The sequence below is a fragment of the Panulirus ornatus genome, chromosome 1 (assembly GCF_036320965.1).
Source record: "Panulirus ornatus isolate Po-2019 chromosome 1, ASM3632096v1, whole genome shotgun sequence".
In the NCBI taxonomy this organism is placed as follows: domain Eukaryota; kingdom Metazoa; phylum Arthropoda; class Malacostraca; order Decapoda; family Palinuridae; genus Panulirus; species Panulirus ornatus.
Window position 1 is genome coordinate 68,835,238 of NC_092224.1, and position 19,155 is coordinate 68,854,392.

At 41.1% G+C, this 19,155-nt stretch overlaps 1 protein-coding gene across 1 annotated transcript in view; it reads right to left on the reverse strand.

The window, feature by feature from the left end:
• Nucleotides 1–19,155, reverse strand: part of l(2)05287 (WD repeat-containing protein l(2)05287) — a 188,534-nt gene that overhangs the window by 69,268 nt on the left and 100,111 nt on the right. The window contains exons 9-10 of the mRNA XM_071663178.1: nt 12,875–13,059; nt 3,666–3,826 (exon numbers count right to left, since the gene is read on the reverse strand). Coding sequence (XP_071519279.1) covers nt 3,666–3,826; nt 12,875–13,059 — 346 coding nt within the window. The remainder of the gene's footprint in view (nt 1–3,665; nt 3,827–12,874; nt 13,060–19,155) is intronic.

Here is a 19,155-nt window from a genome sequence, read left to right on the forward strand (position 1 = left end):
AGAAGGCGACTACAGTGGATGGGAGTGAGGGGCTAGAAACCCTCCCCTCCTTGTATTTTAACTTTCTAAAAGGGGAAACAGAAGAAGGAGTCATGCGAGGAGTGCTCATCCTCTTTGAAGTCTCAGATTAGGGTGTCTAAAAGTGTGTGGTTGCAACCAAGTTGAGAAAAAAAGGGGAGATAGGTAATAAGTTTGAGAAAAGGAACGTGGATGTTTTGGCTCTAAGTGAAACGAAGGTCAAGGTTAAAGGGGAAAAGTGGTTTAGGAATGCCTTGAGAGTAAAGTCAGGGGTTGGTGAGAGGACAAGAGCAAAGGAGGGAGTAGCACTACTCCTGAAGCAGGAGTTGTGGGAGTATGTGATAGAGTGTAAGAAAGTAAACTCTACATTGATGTGGGTAAAACTGAAAGTGGATAGAGATGGGTGATTATTGGTGCCTATGCACCTGGTCACGAGAGGAATGATCATGAGAAGCAAGAGTTTTGGGAGCAGGTGAGTGAGTGTGTTAACAGCTTTGATGCACGAGACCGGGTTATAGTGATAGGCGATTTGAATGCAAAGTTCAGTAATGTGGCAGTTGAGGGCATAATTGGTGTACATGGGGTGTTCAGAATTGTAAATGGAAATGGTGAAGAGATTGTATATTTGTGAGCTGAAAAAGGACTGGTGATTAGGAATACCTGTTTTAAAATGGGAGATAAACATAAGTATACATATGTAAGTAGGAGATATGGCCAGAGAGCGATACTGGATTATGTTTTAATTGATAGGCGCGTGAAAGTGAGACTTTTGGATGTTAATGTGCTGAGAGGGGCAACTGGAGGGATGTCTGATCATTATCTTGTGGAGGTGAAAGTGAAGTTGGTGACTGAGTTTCGTAAAGCGTGTGAAAGAAGCAATCTGAGAGTAAATGTGAATGAGAGCAAGGTTATTAGGTTCAATAGGGTTGAGAGACAAGCAAATGGGGAGGTAAGTTTGAATGGAGATAAACTGGAGGAAGTGAAGTGTTTTAGATATCTGGGAGTGGATTCGGTAAAGGATGAAACCATGGAAGTGGAATTGAGTCACAGGGTTGGGAAAGGGGCGAAGGTTCTGGGAGCGTTGAAGAAAGTGTGGAGGGCAGGGACATTATCTCAGAGAGCAAAAATGGGTATGTTTAAAGGAATAGTGGTTCCAACAATGTTATATGGTTGTGAGGCGTGAGCTATAGATAGGGTTGTGCGGAGGAGGGTGGATTTGTTGGAAAAGAGATGCTTCAGGACAATATGTGGTGTGAGGTGGTTTGATCAAGTAAGTAATAAAAGGGTAAGAGAGATGTGTGGTAATAAAAAGTATGTGGTAGAGAGTGCAGAGGAGGGTGTATTGAAGTGGTTTGGTCACATGGAGAGACTGAGTGAGGAAATATTGACATAGAGGATATATGTCTCAGAGGTGGAGGGAACGAGAAGTGGGAGACCAAATTGGAAGTGGAAAGATGAGTGAAAAAGATTTTGAGCAATCGGGCCCTGAATATACAAGAGGGTGAAAGGCGTGCAAGGAATAGAGTGAACTGGAATGATGTGGTATACCAGGGTTGACGCGCTGTCAATGGATTGAACCAGGGCATATGAAGCGATTGGGGTAAACCATGGAAAGTTTTGTGGGGCCTGGATGTGAAAAGGGAGCTATGGTTTGGGCGCATTACACATGACAGCTAGAGACTGAGTGTGAACGAATGTGACCTTTCTTGACTTTTCCTAGCTCTACCTTGCACGCACGTGGGAGAGGGAGGTGACATTTCGTTTGTGTGTGTGTGTGTGTGTGTGTGTGTGTGTGTGTGTGGGGGGGGGGGGGGGGGGGGGGTGGATGAAGGCAGAATGTATGAATATGTACTTGTTAGTATATGTCTGTGTATGTATGTGTATGTATACATTGATATGTACAGGTACGTATATGAGCATGTGTGGGCACTTATATATATACATGTGTACGCGAGTGGGTTGGGCCATTCTTTCATCTGTTCCCTTGCGGCGCCTTGCTAACGCAGGAAACAGCAACAAAGTATAGTAAATAAATGAATAATTTCTATCTTTTTTATGATACTATGTCGCTGTCTCCAACATGAATATAGTATAAGAACTGGAGAAGAATTAAATGCCTTGTTTAATCAAGTTAAAAACTGTCATCACTGTACTGACTGGAGTAATGCCATCTAAGTTATTAACTCTCTTTTACCATGAGAAATATCACTGAATCATCTATCATAAAATACACAAAGAATTGTAATATTAATATTAGTGATGGTCTATGCAAATCAGATAGCTTTATTGTTGATGAAACAAGTAAAAGTTCCCCTTCTTGACCAAATAATAAATTTATGATATGCATGTTGCCAGACTTGAATGCACCCATCCTCCATTTGGGTGGTCACTTCTCTACCAAATGGTGTCCTAGCTATGATTCTTCATTGTGTATCAACTGACTGTTACACTTCTTTCTTGTTTCCCCCCTGATGATGTGATTATTACACAAAAGTGCATTTGGAAACTTATTGTGTTTCATTTCCCCATGGACTCACAGGAATATACACATGTACATATTCACACTAGTATGCCTTAATCCATTCCCAGAGATACCCCACCCCAAAGGAAACAGCATCACCACTCCGTGTGTCAGCGAAGTGGTGCCAGGAAAACAGACAAAATATGCCACATTCATTCACTAGCTATCAAGTGTAATGCACCGAAACCACAACTCCCTATCTGCATCCAGGTCCTGCAGACCTTTCCATGGTTTACCCCAGATGTTCCACAAGTCCTGGTTCAGTCTACTGACAGCATGTCGACCCCACTATACCACATTGTTCCAATTCACTCTATTCCTTGCATGTCTCTCATCCTTATGCATGTTCAGGCCCTGGTCACTCAAAATCTTTTTCACTCCATCCTTCCATCTCTAATTTGATCTGCTTCTCCTTGCTCCCTCCACCTCTGACACATATATTCTCTTTGTCAACCTTTCCTCACTCATTCTCTCCATATGCCTAAACCATTTCAACATACCCTCTTTTGCTCTCTCAACCACACTCTTTTTATTACCACACATCTCTCTTAACCTTTCATAATATTACTTATGATATACACAAAACTAACCTAAAATCAACCTAAATCTTTCCTGTGGAGGTTGCAGTGGAAGTTAAGGCATGGAGGAATTATGTAGATGATGGGTCAGGATTGCCTAGCTCTTCACCTATCATTATACTACCCAAGAAACCATCTAATGGGGCTTCTACAGGTTTTTGGCTGCATTCCAATCAAGAACAGGGAAATTATGGACTCCTTTGGAGTGAGAAGGTCATTTTCAAGAACATAATCCTTTCCATCCACTGAGGATGACACAGTCGTGCCAGAGGTGACTTCTGGCTTGTGATGTAACCACGAGCAGACAGAGTCCAGAGTCCGGAAATGCCACTTGTTAAATTCTTTCACTGAACATCTTTAGCCATTTAAATATACCATACCTAAATATCTAGTTACATTTCTTTATGAAGAAAAATCAAAATCATAGCATAAACATTTTAACACTCATGTACAAGTGTAAGTAAATTCTTGATAATCATCAGGAATACTGAGAAATCATCAAAGCTTTAAACATGACTAATGAGACCTAGATAATTCATAAAACTTACCATATATATCTGATGTATCAACCATTTTCCATATCTTGAATTTCCCATCGTCTCCACATGATATGCAGAGTGATGTACTGCCCAAAGTAGGAGTGGGCTGGAAGATGATCTCATTGACGTACTTGTCATGTGGCTTGTCTATGAAAGTGTTCAGGTACCATCTGGAGATGAGTTTATGTAGTAGTTAATAATCAGCAAACTTTCATAGCGTACACAAATTAAGTAAAAAATTTCAATAACCTTTAAGCAACATATCAGACATGATCTATAATCACTCTTCCACAACAACTAAACTCTCAACTACAATAAAATGAAAACATAATACACTGTATTGTTTACTGCATATTCTGGTATAAAATGCAGAATACAGATTACTAGGTTTGCATTAGCAGGAAGGTGATCTTTAAATTTTTTCTTTTTATATCTAACTGTCTTTACTGCCTCAGCAAGGCAGCATTAGGAACAAATGGTCAAAGGCCTCCCTTGCATATTTCCAGTTCCCAGCAGTCAAGCACAATGCACCAAAACTAGAACCTAACATCCATGGTCAAGTTATACAGACCACTCTGCATCATCTGCCCTGGTTCAGCCCACTTAGAGCAAGTCTTCCCCACATACCTTATTTCTTTTTACTATCATTAAGTCTTCCCCTTATACCTTATTTTTCTTATTATCATTATTATGCTTGATCGCTGTATTCCACATCAGAGAGGTAGCGCCAGGAAACAGATGAAGAAAGATTCATCAACTCGTATGCACATACATATACATATCAACATATACACATATACAAACATATAAACAAGTACATATTCATATTCACTTGCTTCATCCATTCCCGGTGCCACCCTGCTGCTCAGGAAACAGTATAACCATCCCCTGTATCAGCGAGGTAGTGCCATGAAAACAGACACAAAAGGCCATGTTTGTTCACACTCAGTCTCTAGCCATCATGTGTAATGCACCCCAAATCCGCCATGTTGTTTACACTCAGTCTCTAGCTATCATGTGTAATGCACCCCAAAACCACAACTCCCTATCCAAATCCAGGACCCACAAACCTTTCCATAGTTTACCCCAGATGTTTCACTTGCACTGGTTCAGTCCATTGACAGTATGTTGACCCCAGTATACAACATCATTCAAATTCACTCAGTTCCTTGCATGCCTCTCACCCTCCTGCATGTTCAGGTCTCGATCACTCAAAATTTCTTTCTTTCCACCCTTCCATCTCGGATTTGATCTCCATGTTCTCCTTGTTCTCTCCACCTCTGACACATATATCCTCTTTGTCAACTTTTCTTCACTCATTCTCTCCATATGTTAAAATCATTTCAACACACCCTTTTCTGCTCTCTCAACCACACTCGTTTTACTACCACACATCTCTCTTACCCTTTCATTACTTACTCAATCAAACAACCTCACACCACATAGTGCCTTCAAACATTTCATTTCCAACACATCCACCCTCCCCTGTACAATGTACAAACTTATCTATAGCCCAAGCCTCGCAACCATATAATATTGTTGGAACTACTATTCCTTCAAACAAACCCATTTTCACTCTACGAGATAATGTTCTCTCTTTCCATGCATTCTTCATCACTCCCAGAATCTTTGCCCCCCCCTTCCCCACCCCATGTCTCACTTCCACTTCCATGGTTCCATCTGCTGCTAAATCCACTCCCACATATCTAAAACACTTCACTTCCTCTAGTTTTTCTCCGTTCAAACTCACATCCCAACTAACCTCTCCCTCAACTCTGCTGAACCTAATAACCTTGCTCTTATTCACATTTACTCTTAATTTTCTCCTCTCACACACTTCTCCAAACTCAGTCACCAACTTTTGCAGTTTCTCACTTGAAGCAGCCACCAGTGCTGCATCATTGGTGAACAACAAATGACTCAATTCTCAGGCCCTCTCATCCCCAACATACTGCATACGTGCCCCTTCCTCTGAAACTCTTGTATTTACCTCCCTAACCACTCCTTCCATAAACAAATAAAACAACCATGGAGACATCACACGCCCCTGCCACAGAGTAACCTTCACTGAGAAACAATCACTCTCCTCTCTCTCTAGTCGTACACACACATACCTTACATCCTTGATAAATACTTCTTACTGCTTCTAAAGCTTACCTCCCACACCATATACTCTTGAGACCTTCCACAAAGCATCTCTAGCCACCCTGCCATATGCCTTCTTCAGGTTCATAAATGCTACAGACAAATCCATCTGTTTCTCTACACATTTCTCACACATTGTTCAAAGCAAACACCTGATCCACACATCCTATACCACTTCTGAAACCACACTGCTCCTCCCCAATCTGATGCTCTGTACATGCCTTCATCCTCTCAATCAATACCCTCCCATACAATTTTCCAGGAACACTTCAACAGACTTAAGCTTCTGTAGTTTGAACATTCACCTTTATCCCCTTTGCCTCTGTACAATGGCACTATACATATAATTTGCCAATCCTCAAACACTTCACCATGATTCAAACATGCACTGAATATCCTTACCAACCAATCAACCGTACAGTCACCCCATTTCTTAATAAATTCAACAACACTGCCATCCAACCCTGCCGCCTTGCCGGATTTCATCTTCCACAATGCTTTCATTGCTTCTCCTCTCTTCATCAAACCACTCTCATTTACTCTCTCACTTCGCACACCACCCCGACCAAAACACCCTACATCTGCCACTCTATCATCATACACATTCAACAATTCAAAATACTCCATCTCCTCCTCAATTCATCAATACCTATTTTTACTTCCCCCCCTTGCCCCCTTCACCAATGTTCCCATTTGTTCTCTTGTCTTATACATGTTATTTACCTCCTTCCAAAGCATCTTTTTATTCTCCCAAAAGTTTAATGATAATCTCTCAACCCAACTCTCATTTGCCCTCTTTTTCAACTCTTGCACCTTCCTCTTGACTTCCTGCCACTTTTCTGAAACATCTCCCAGTCATTTGCACTCCTTCCTTGCAAGTATCATCCAAATGCCTCTCTTTTTTTCTTTCATTAACAACTTTACTTCTTCATCCCACCACTCACTACCCTTTCCAATCTGCCCACCTCCCACCTTTCTCATGCCACATCAATCTCTTGCACATGCCATCACTGCTTCCCTAAATACATCCTATTCCTCACCCACTCCCATCATGTCATTTGCTCTTACCTTTTGCCATTCTACACTCGATCTCTCCTGGTACATCCTCAAACAAGTCTCCACACCAAGCTCACTTACTCTTACCATTCTCTTGTCCTCAACATTCCCTCTTCTTTTTGAAAACCTCTACAAATCTTCATCTTCGCCTCCACAAGATAGTGCTTAAACATCCCACCAGCTGCCCCTCTCAGCACATTAACATCTGCAAGTCTCTCTTTTACATGCCTCTCAATCAACAAGTCATCAAAAAATACCCAGTGACCATCTCTCCTACTCACATACATATACTTACGTAGAATGGCAAAAGGTGACAAAAAATGACGAAAGGGAAGTGGGTGAGAAACGGGATGCATTTAGGGAAGCACTGATGGCTTGCGCAAAAGATGCATATAACATGCGAAAGATGGGAGAGGGGCAGGTTAGAAAGGTAGCGAGTGGTGGAATGAAGAAGTAAGGTCGTTAATGAGAGCGAAAAGAGAGGCATATGGATGATGCTTGCAGGGAAGTAGTGCAAATGACTGGGAGATGTATAAAAGAAAGCAGCAGGTCAAGAGAAAGGTGCAAGAGAAAAAGAGAGCAAATGAGAGTTGGGGTGAGAGAGCATCATTAAATCTTAGGGAGGATAAAAAGATGTTTTGGAAGAAGGTAAATAATGAGCGTAAGACAAGAGAACAAATGGGAACATCAGTGAAGGGGGTAAGTGGGGAGGTAATAACAAGAAGTGATGAAGTGAGAATGAGATGGAGTGAGTATTTTGAAGGTCTGTTGAATGTGTTTGATGATACAGTAGCAGATATAGGGTGTTTTGGCCGAGGTGGTGTGCGAAGTGAGAGGGTTAGGGATAATAGTTTGGTAAACAGAAAATAGGTACTGAAAGCAATGTGGAAGATGAAAGCTGGCAAGGTGGTAGGTTTGGATGGTATTGCAGTATGATTTATTAAAAAAAGGGGGACAGTGTTGTTGATTGGTTGGTGAGGATATTCAATGCATGTATGGATCATGGTGAAGTAACTGAGGATTGGTGGAATGCATGCATAGTGCCATTGTACAAAGGCAAAGGGGATAAAGGTGAGTGTGCAAACTATAGAGGCATAAGTTTGTTGAGTATTCCTGGAATATTATATGGGAGGGTATTGATTGAGAGGGTAAAGGTATTAGATTGGGGAAGAACAATGTGGTTTCAGAAGTGGTGGAGGATGTGTGGATCAGGTGTCTGCTTTGAAAAATGTATGTGAGAAATATTTAGAAAAACAGATGGATTTGTATGTAGCATTTATGGATATAGAGAAGGCATATGATAGGGTTGACAGAGATAATGTGTAGAAAGTTTTAAGAGTATATAGTGTGGGAGGTAAGTTGCTAAAAGCAGTGAAAAGTTTTTACCAAAGTTGTAAGGCATGTGTACAAATAAGAAGAGAGGAGAATAACTGGTTTCCAGTGAATGTCAGTTTGCAGCAGGTGTGATGTCCCATGGTTGTTTTAATTTGTTTATGGATGGGGTGGTTAGGGAGGCAGATGCAAGAGTTTTGGAGAGGGGGCAAGTATACAGTCTGTTGTGGATGAGAGGGCCAGGGAAGTGAATCATTTGTTGTTTGCTGATGATACAGCTCTGGTCACTGATTCAGGTGAGGAACTGCAGAGGTTGGTAACTGAGTTTGGTAGTGTGTGTTATAAGACAAAGTTGAGAGTATATTGAATAAGAGAAAGGTTATCAGATTCAGTTGGGTTGAGGTACATGTTAATTGGGAGGTAAGTTTGAATGGAGAAAAACTGGAGGAAGTGAAGTGTTTTAGATATATGGGAGTGGACTTAGCTGTGGATGGAACCATGGAAGCAGAAGTGAGTCACAGGGAGGAGGAGGGGGCAAAGGTTCTGGGAGCAATGAGGAATGTGTGGAAGGAGAGAATGTTATCTCGGAGCAAAAATGGGTATGTTTGAAGGAATAGTAGTTCCAACAATGTTATATGGTTGTGAGGAATGGGCTACAGATAGGGCTGTACAGAGGAGGGTGGATGTGTTGGAAATAAAATGTTTGAGGACAATATGTAGTGTGAGGAGGTTTGATCAAGTGAGTAATGAAAGGGTAAGAGAGATGTGTGGTAATAAAAAGAGTGTGGTTGAGAGAGCAGAAGAGGGTGTGCTGAAATGGTTTGGACATATGGAGAGAATGAATGAGGAAAGACTGACAAAGAGGATATATGTATCCGAGGGGGAATGAACAAGAAGAGATAGACCAAACTGGAGGTGGAAGGAAGGAGTGAAAAAGACTTTGAGCGATCGGGGCATGAACATGCAGGAGAGTGAAAGGCGAGCATTTGCCCTACTTCTTTGCATCATCGGAATGCCTCTCTTTTCTTTTTCACTAACAACTTCACTTCTTCATCCCACCACTCACTACCCTTTCTAATATGCCTACATCCCACCTATCTCATGCCACCTGCATCTTTTGCACATGCCATCACTGGTTCCCTTAAATACATCCCATTTCTCAACACTCCCCTCACATCATTTGCTTTCACCTTTTCCCATTCTACACTCAATCTCGCCTGGTATTTCCTCACACAAGTGTCCTTTTCAAGCTCATTTACTCTCACCACTCTCTTCTCCTAAAAATTTTCTCTTCTTTTTTTCAAAACCTCTACAAATCTTCACCTTCATCACCACAAGATAAAGATCAGAAATCCCTCCAGCTGCTCCTATCAGGACATTAACATCCAAAAGTTTCTCTTTTACACACCTGTGAATCAAAACATCCAATAATGCCCTTTGACCATCTCTCCTATTCACATGTGTATACTTATACCATAGAAAATATCTTAAATGAATGTTACACTTTGCTGAATGAGAGAATTACACATGAAGCAAACTATACTGCTTTAAGACCTTCTGAGCAAACAGGTGAAAATCAAATAACGGGATGTAGTAATACATATAAACAGCAAGTTGGAGTGGTATGAACAAAAATGATCAAGGAAGGGTGGGGGGAGGGGAGAGGAGGATGTGCAATGCTGCTATCATTGAGAGTATGGGAGGATGTTAAAGAGTATGGATGGAATGGGTCAAGATTCCTGTGGGTAAAAGGAAAAACTGCAATTGTGAAGTATGCATGGGTATGTGAATATGAGCCTGTGAATATGAAAACTGTGTGAGGTGAGGGTGAAACAAAGCATTTCTGGAGAAGTTTGAATGACTGTATAAACGGTTTTGAGAGAAAGAGATACGTGGTCATATGAATGTAAAAGTGGGATGTAATGAAACTGGCAAGATAGCTGGTAAATGGGGAGTGCCTGGAGTAAACGAGAATGGAAGTTATCTTGTGGATGTTCATGCTGATAGGGGTTTATTCCTTCAAAACATCTTTTCTTTTAGCACAAGATGATCCACACTTATACGCAGATAAGAAATTAATGGAAGAGAAGAGCAAAAGAATTTGATTACTTATGTGGCAGTGGATGAAAGAGTGAGAAAGTATGTGCTAGATACTGAAGTTGTGAGAGAATTCTTTGGAGAGACCGACCATTTCACAGTTCTTGTGGGTGTTGGAATCAGGAAGAAGTGGAAGTATGGTGTGAGGAAGAATGGAGAAGTAAAAGTGTTAGTAAGCAAGAATATGAAAAAGAAAATGTGCAAGGAATATGAAAGGAAGGTGACTGAAACTTCAGATGTAAGTGCAATAAATGTAGGAATGCAGTCATGTAAGAATGAGATGTTTAAAATGTTTAGAGAAAGACAATTTGAGGTTGTAGAATTAGTAGTTGGATACAAAGATGTGAGATATAGGAATAAAAAGGAAAATGCATGGTAGATGGAAGATTTTAGAAATGCTATGTAAGAAAAGAAATAAGCATTTAGTAGACTGGTAAAAAGGAATCCACCAGTGGAACTTCAGCAAAGGAGGAGGAAAGAATAAAAGATGTGTAAGTGGAATGTTAAGAAGCTGACATAAGAAAGCAAAGAAAGTGTAGATGAAGATTTTGGAAAAGTTGAGTAAAAAGTTTAGGAAAATACGAAAATGCACTGGAAAATTAAAAAGGTAAGAGGTGGATGTAATATAAGAAGTAAGAAAGAGGAATTGCTAAATCAAAAGGAAGTGAAAAGAAGATGGAAAAAGTATTCTGAAGATCTGATGAATGTGGGAAAAAATGAGGCAGCATATGATACAAGTATGGGCATAGAGGATGGAAGGAAGAGAATATAATGCATGGGCCTATAGCAAAAAGAGAGGTAACAAAGGCAATAATGAGGTCGAAGGAAGGAAAGGCACCTGGAGTAAAAATGGGATTATGGCTGGCATGTTGAAGTATGGATGACAAAGTGTGATAGAGTGCATGTATCTAATATATAATTTAGCATGGAAAGAATGCTGAGCCTGAGGCTTGGGTGAAAGCTATCATTTTCCATTTAATCAACAAAAAAGGTACTAAGGATGTATGTAGCAATTATAGGGGAATAAGTCTATTAAGTATACCAGGAAAAGTGTCTGGAAGATATAGAGAGATGGAAGTGACTTTATGCAAAGTAGTGAGGAGCATGGGGTTTTAGGAAAGAATAGGGAATGTGTGGATCAGGTTATTGTGGTGAAGATGACAGCGGAAACGTATCTATCAAGATGTTAGAAGCTGTATCAATCTTTCATGGATCTGCAGAAAACTTAAGACAGTTGAGTGGATTGCTCTATGGGGTGGATTAAGGATAAATGTGGCAGGTGTACAAATGTTGGATGGTGTGAAAGCCTTCTATTGAGGAGCAAATGCATGTGTAAGGGTGAATAAAGAGTTGACCATAAGTTTCGGTACACATGTTGGTGCGAGGCAGGGCTGTGTGATGTCACAGTGGCTTTTAATATAAAGTATACAGATATGGATGGGATGATAAGAAAGATAAAAGCAAAACTGGGGAAAGGCATGCAGATATGAAGTGCGGCAGTGATGTTTGGTAGCAAGTGGCAACGCTGTTTGCATATAATACTAGATTACTTGCTAAGAGTGAAAAGGAGCTGCAGATGGTTGTGTTTTATGAGATGTGTAAGCACAAATGATTGAAGGTTAATAAGAGTAAAAGTTTAAAAAAGTTTAAAAGTATACAAAATTATCCCTGGGGATAGGGGAGAAAGAATACTTCCCACGTATTCCCTGCGTGTCGTAGAAGGCGACTAAAAGGGAAGGGAGCGGGAGGCTGGAAATCCTCCCCTCATTTTTTTTTTTTTCCCAAAAGAAGAAACAGAGAAAGGGGCCAGGTGAGGATATTCCCTCAAAGGCCCAGTCCTCATCCTCTGTTCTCAACGCTACCTCACTAATGCGGGAAATGGCGATTAGTATAAAAAAAAAAAAAAAAAAAAAATTATAAGACAATAATGGAACACATGAAATCTTTTCTTAACACTCATTTGCCATTTCTCAACTTGTAGTATCTGTAACAACTAAGCCTCTGAAGAAATATCCTTACTTCTTTCCACATTCCCCAAAAAATAACACAGAAGGGGTGGATTTCACAACCCTACACTCCTGCCAAAAAAAAGGTCTCCCTAAAATACGAAAACAAAGTGTGAACCTGTCCAATATATGTCAATTTTAAGGGGAAATCTAAAAAACAACAAGGAGACCTATCATAATAGTTATAGCTCCTTTTAAACCATCTTAACATCTACTTGATTTTTCGTGGCCCACATTATCACCTTCATTCAAGATGTGTGGCTTTTGTAAATGACAGAACAAAACTGGTACCAATATTTTACTATATCATGCAGTACCATACTGCCCTCTGCTTTGCATTATATAAGAAAAATGACAAAGCATGTCCTGGGTGTAAAATGCTGCAGAGTTAGAACACACCACGTGTTCATTACAATAGGTTTACTTACAATTTGGGGGCTCTGCAATGGAGTAGAGCTATGCAGGAAATGCAATGGTTCTGATATTTCTCCAGTGCTAATTACTAGAAACTTAGATAATATCAACCATTCCTAGTCCATTACAGTCTAACAAGCATTCACACCACACAAGTGAAAATCTTACCTTTGGTCCTCCTCACTGAAGTTCCAGAACTTAAGTCGAAGCTCAAAAGAAGCTTGGAAGTCTTTTCTACATTCAACAGTTGCTAACCAATACCCATCTGGTGATACAGCAATCCGCTCAACATCTGTGTTGGGGATCTCCTGATATCTCTCTTGGCTATAATAATTGCTCATTGTTATATCCAACTGGAAAAATATCAAATGTAGCTTTAATCAATCTGGAAAGGTTTTGAATAAAATGGAGAGAGATGGGTGATTATTGGTGCATATGCACCTGGGCATGAGAAGAAAGATCATGAGAGGCAAGTGTTTTGGGAGCAGCTGAGTGAGTGTGTTAGTGGTTTTGATGCACGAGACCGGGTTATAGTGATGGGTGATTTGAATGCAAAGGTGAGTAATGTGGCAGTTGAGGGAATAATTGGTATACATGGGGTGTTCAGTGTTGTAAATGGAAATGGTGAAGAGCTTGTAGATTTATGTGCTGAAAAAGGACTGATGATTGGGAATACCTGGTTTAAAAAGCGAGATATACATAAGTATACGTATGTAAGTAGGAGAGATGGCCAGAGAGCGTTATTGGATTACGTGTTAATTGACAGGCGCGCGAAAGAGAGACTTTTGGATGTTAATGTGCTGAGAGGTGCAACTGGAGGGATGTCTGATCATTATCTTGTGGAGGCTAAGGTGAAGATTTGTATGGGTTTTCAGAAAAGAAGAGTGAATGTTGGGGTGAAGAGGGTGGTGAGAGTAAGTGAGCTTGGGAAGGAGACTTGTGTGAGGAAGTACCAGGAGAGACTGAGTACAGAATGGAAAAAGGTGAGAACAATGGAAGTAAGGGGAGTGGGGGAGGAATGGGATGTATTTAGGGAATCAGTGATGGATTGCGCAAAAGATGCTTGTGGCATGAGAAGAGTGGGAGGTGGGTTGATTAGAAAGGGTACTGAGTGGTGGGATGAAGAAGTAAGAGTATTAGTGAAAGAGAAGAGAGAGGCATTTGGACGATTTCTGCAGGGAAAAAATGCAATTGAGTGGGAGATGTATATAAGAAAGAGACAGGAGGTCAAGAGAAAGGTGCAAGAGGTGAAAAAAAAAAAGGGCAAATGAGAGTTGGGGTGAGAGAGTATCATTAAATTTTAGGGAGAATAAAAAGATGTTCTGGAGGGAGGTAAATAAAGTGCGTAAGACAAGGGAGCAAATGGGAACTTTAGTGAAGGGCGCAAATGGGGAGGTGATAACAAGTAGTGGTGATGTGAGAAGGAGATGGAGTGAGTATTTTGAAGGTTTGTTGAATGTGTTTGATGATAGAGTGGCAGATATAGGGTGTTTTGGTCGAGGTGGTGTGCAAAGTGAGAGGGTTAAGGAAAATGATTTGGTAAACAGAGAAGAGGTAGTAAAAGCTTTTGCGGAAGATGAAAGCTGGCAAGACAGCAGGTTTGGATGGTATTGCAGTGGAATTTATTAAAAAAGGGGGTGACTGTATTGTTGACTGGTTGGTAAGGTTATTTAATGTATGTATGACTCATGGTGAGGTGCCTGAGGATTGGCGGAATGCGTGCATAGTGCTATTGTACAAAGGCAAATGGGATAAGAGTGAGTGCTCAAATTACAGAGGTATAAGTTTGTTGAGTATTCCTTTTAAATTATATGGGAGGGTATTGATTGAGAGGGTGAAGGCATGTACAGAGCATCAGATTGGGGAAGAGCAGTGTGGTTTCAGAAGTGGTAGAGGATGTGTGGATCAGGTGTTTGCTTTGAAGAATGTATGTGAGAAATACTTAGAAAAGCAAATGGATTTGTATGTAGCATTTATGGATCTGGAGAAGGCATATGATAAGAGTTGATAGAGATGCTCTGTGGAAGGTATTAAGAATATATGGTGTGGGAGGCAAGTTGTTAGAAGCAGTGAAAAGTTTTTATCGAGGATGTAAGGCATGTGTACGTGTAGGAAGAGAGGAAAGTGACTGGTTCTCAGTGAATGTAGGTTTGCGGCAGGGGTGTGTGATGTCTCCATGGTTGTTTAATTTGTTTATGGATGGGGTTGTTAGGGAGGCGAATGCAAGAGTTTTGGAAAGAGGGGCAAGTATGAAGTCTGTTGGGGATGAGAGAGCTTGGGAAGTGAGTCAGTTGTTGTTCGCTGATGATACAGCACTGGTGGCTGATTCATGTGAGAAACTGCAGAAGCTGGTGACTGAGTTTGGTAAAGTGTGTGGAAGAAGAAAGTTAAGAGTAAATGTGAATAAGAGCAAGGTTATTAGGTACAGTAGGGTTGAGGGTCAAGTCAATTGGGAGGTGAGTTTGAATGGAGAAAAACTGGAGGAAGTGAAGTGTTTTAGATATCTGGGAGTGGATCTGGCAGCGGATGGAACCATGGAAGCGGAAGTGGATCATAGGGTGGGGGAGGGGGCGAAAATTCTGGGAGCCTTGAAGAATGTGTGGAAGTCGAGAACATTATCTCAGAAAGCAAAAATGGGTATGTTTGAAGGAATAGTGGTTCCAACAATGTTGTATGGTTGCAAGGCGTGGGCTATGGATAGAGTTGTGTGCAGGAGGATGGATGTGCTGGAAATGAGATGTTTGAGGACAATGTGTGGTGTGACGTGGTTTGATCGAGTAAGTAACGTAAGGGTAAGAGAGATGTGTGGAAATAAAAAGAGTGTGGTTGAGAGAGCAGAAGAGGGTGTTTTGAAGTGGTTTGAGCACATGGAGAGAATGAGTGAGGAAAGATTGACCAAGAGGATATATGTGTCGGAGGTGGAGGGAACGAGGAGAAGAGGGAGACCAAATTGGAGGTGGAAAGATGGAGTGAAAAAGATTTTGTGTGATCGGGGCCTGAACATGCAGGAGGGTGAAAGGAGGGCAAGAAATAGAGTGAATTGGAGCGATGTGGTATACCGGGGTTGACGTGCTGTCAGTGGATTGAATCAAGGCATGTGAAGTGTCTGGGGTAAACCATGGAAAGCTGTGTAGGTATGTATATTTGCGTGTGTGGACGTATGTATATACATGTGTATGGGGGTGGGTTGGGCCATTTCTTTCGTCTGTTTCCTTGCGCTACCTCGCAAACGCGGGAGACAGAAAAAAAAAAAAAAATAAAAATAAAAGAGATCTAGCATGCATTCACATAAGTATAATGAGAGTAAAGGCTACCAAAAACAGTTCAGCGTATAAAAGCGTACAGTATATATCACCAAGACAAAGCAGTCTGTAAATAGGTGCTTATTATATTCAAAGAAAAAGTACTGATATACATTATAGCTAACCCAAAGTGTAAAACCTTGAATTAAATGGGACAGTGTTAAGGAAGATGGTAAATGTCTCTGAGGGGCTTTGAAAGACATAAGCTTTAAATCAATGATTGAAGCATTTAAACCAATGGGGTGATCTTAGCCAAAGTTAAGGACAATGTCAAATGTCTCTGGTGGCCTTCATAAGACGTAAGCTTCACATCACTGAAGCATACCAATGGCCTGGTCTTTGGCAAACCTTCTTTAAAAACAAATTCTCCATAAATTCATATGGGTGTTGGGTGTTGTCAAACCACTTCAAAGACCAAGTACTTTAACTTTTTCAGGCAAATAATGGAGAACAAGGTCTGTGAATGCATATCCCTTCAGCATTCTGTCACTCATTACATTATTACGAAACTTAATATGGCAGTGATGGATGCCACCCATAACTTTTATCATACTTGCAAAAAGTATCTCTAAACATGATGAGTGTGATATTACACTGACAAACACAATACTTGGACATACACATGTATATACAAACATTTCCACACATAGCACATGTAAATAACTATAAATCTCAATGTATACATATATATATACACACAGACATATACATACATACACATGTACATAATTCATACGGTCTGCCCTCATTCATTCCCGTCGCCACCCCGCCACATATGAAATGACAACCCCCTTCCCCCGCATGAGTGCAAGGTAGCGCTAGAAAAAGACAACAAAGGCCACATTCGTTCACACTCAGTCTCTAGCTGTCATGTATAATGCATCGAAACCGCAGCTCCCTTTCCACATCCAGGCCCCACAGAACTTTCCATGGTTTACCCCAGACGCTTCACATGCCCTGGTTCAGTCCATTGACAGCACATCGACCCCGGTATACCACATTGTTCCAATTCACTCTATTCCTTGCACGCCTTTCACCCTCCTGCATGTTCAGGCCCCAATCACTCAAAATCTTTTTCACTCCATCTTTCCACCTCCAATTTGGTCTCCCACTTCTCATCGTTCCCTCCACCTTTGACACATATATCCTCTTGGTCAATCTTTCCACACTAATTCTCTTCATGTGACCAAACCATTTCAAAACACCCTCTTCTGCTCTCTCAACCACATTCTTTTTATTACAACACATCTCTCTTACCCTTTCATTACTTACTCAATCAAACCACCTCACACCACATACTGTCCTCAAACATCTCATTTCCAGCACATCCACCCTCCTCCACACACCTGTATCTATAGCCCATGCCTCGCAACCATATAACATAGTTGGAACCAATATTCCTTCAAACATACCCATTTTTGCTTCCCAAGATAATGTTCTCAACTTCCACACATTTTTCAACACTCCCAGAACTTCTGCCACCTCCCCCACCCTATGATTCACTTCCACTTCCATCCGCTGTGAAATCCACTCCCAGATATCTGAAACACTTCACTTCCTCCAGTTTTTCTCCATTCAAACTTACCTCCCAATTGACTTGTCCCTTAACCCTACTGTACCTAATAACCCTGCTCTTATTCACATTTACTCTCAGCTTTCTACTTTCACACACTTTACCAAACTCGGTCACCAGCTTCTGTAGTTTCTCACATGAATCAGCCACCAGCGCTGTATCATCAGCAAATAACAACTGACTCACTTCCCAAGCTCTTTCATCCACAACAGTCTGCATACTTGCCCCTCTTTCCAAAGCTCTGGCATTCACCTCCCTAACAACCCCATCCATAAACTAATTAAACAACCATGGAGACATCAGGCACCCCTGCCGCAAACCAATATTCACTGAGACCCAATTACTTTCCTCTTTTCCTACACGTACACATGCCTTACATCCTTGGTAACAATTTGTCACTGCTTTTAACAACTTACTTCCCACACCACATATTCTTAATACCTTCCACAGAGCACCTCTATCAACTCTATCATATGCCTTCTCCAGATCCATAAATGCTACATACAAATCCATTTGCTTTTCTAAGTATTTCTCACATAAATTTTTCAAAGCAAACACCTGATCCACACATCCTCTACCACTTCTGAAACCACACTGCTCTTCCCCAATCTGATGCTCTGTACATGCCTTCACCCCCTCACTCAATACCCTCCCATATAATTTCCCTGGAATACTCAACAAACTTATACCTCTGTAATTTGAGCACTCACTCTTATCCCCTTTGCCTTTGTACAATGGCACTATGCAAGCATTCCGCCAATCCTCAGGCACCTCACCATGAGTCATACATACATTAAATAACCTTACCAACCAGTCAATAATACAATCACCACCATTTTTAATAAATTCCACTGCAATACCATCCAAACCCCCTGTCTTGCCGGCTTTCATCTCCCGCAAAGCTTTTACTACCTCTTCTCTGTTTACCAAATCATTCTCCCTAACCCTCTCACTTTGCAAACTACCTCGACCAAAACACCCTATATCTGCCACTCTATCATCAAAGACATTCAACAAACCTTCAAAATACTCACTCCATCTCCTCACATCACCACTACTTGTTATTACCTCCCCATCAGCCCCATTCACTGATGTTCCCATTTGTTCCCTCGTCTTACGCACATTATTTACCTCCTTCCAAAACGTCTTTTTATTTTCCCTAAGATCTACTGATACTCTCTGACCCCAACTCTCATTTGCCCTCTTTTTCACCTCTTGCACCTTTCTCTTGACCTCCTGCCTCGTTCTTTTATACATCTCCCAGTCATTTGCAGTATTTCCCTGCAAAAATCGTCCAAATGCCTCTCTTCTTTTTCATTAATAATCTTACTCCTTCATCCCACCACTCACTAACCTTTCTAATCTGCCCGCCTCCCACGCTTCTCATGCCACAAGCATCTTTTGCACAAGGCATCACTTCTTCCCTAAATACATCCCATTCCTCCCCCACTCCCCTTACGTCCTTTGTTCTCACCTTTTTCCATTCTGTACTCAGTCTCTATCCCTGGGGATAGGGGAGAAAGAATACTTCCCATGCATTCCTCAGGTGTCGTAGAAGGCGACTAAAGGGGACG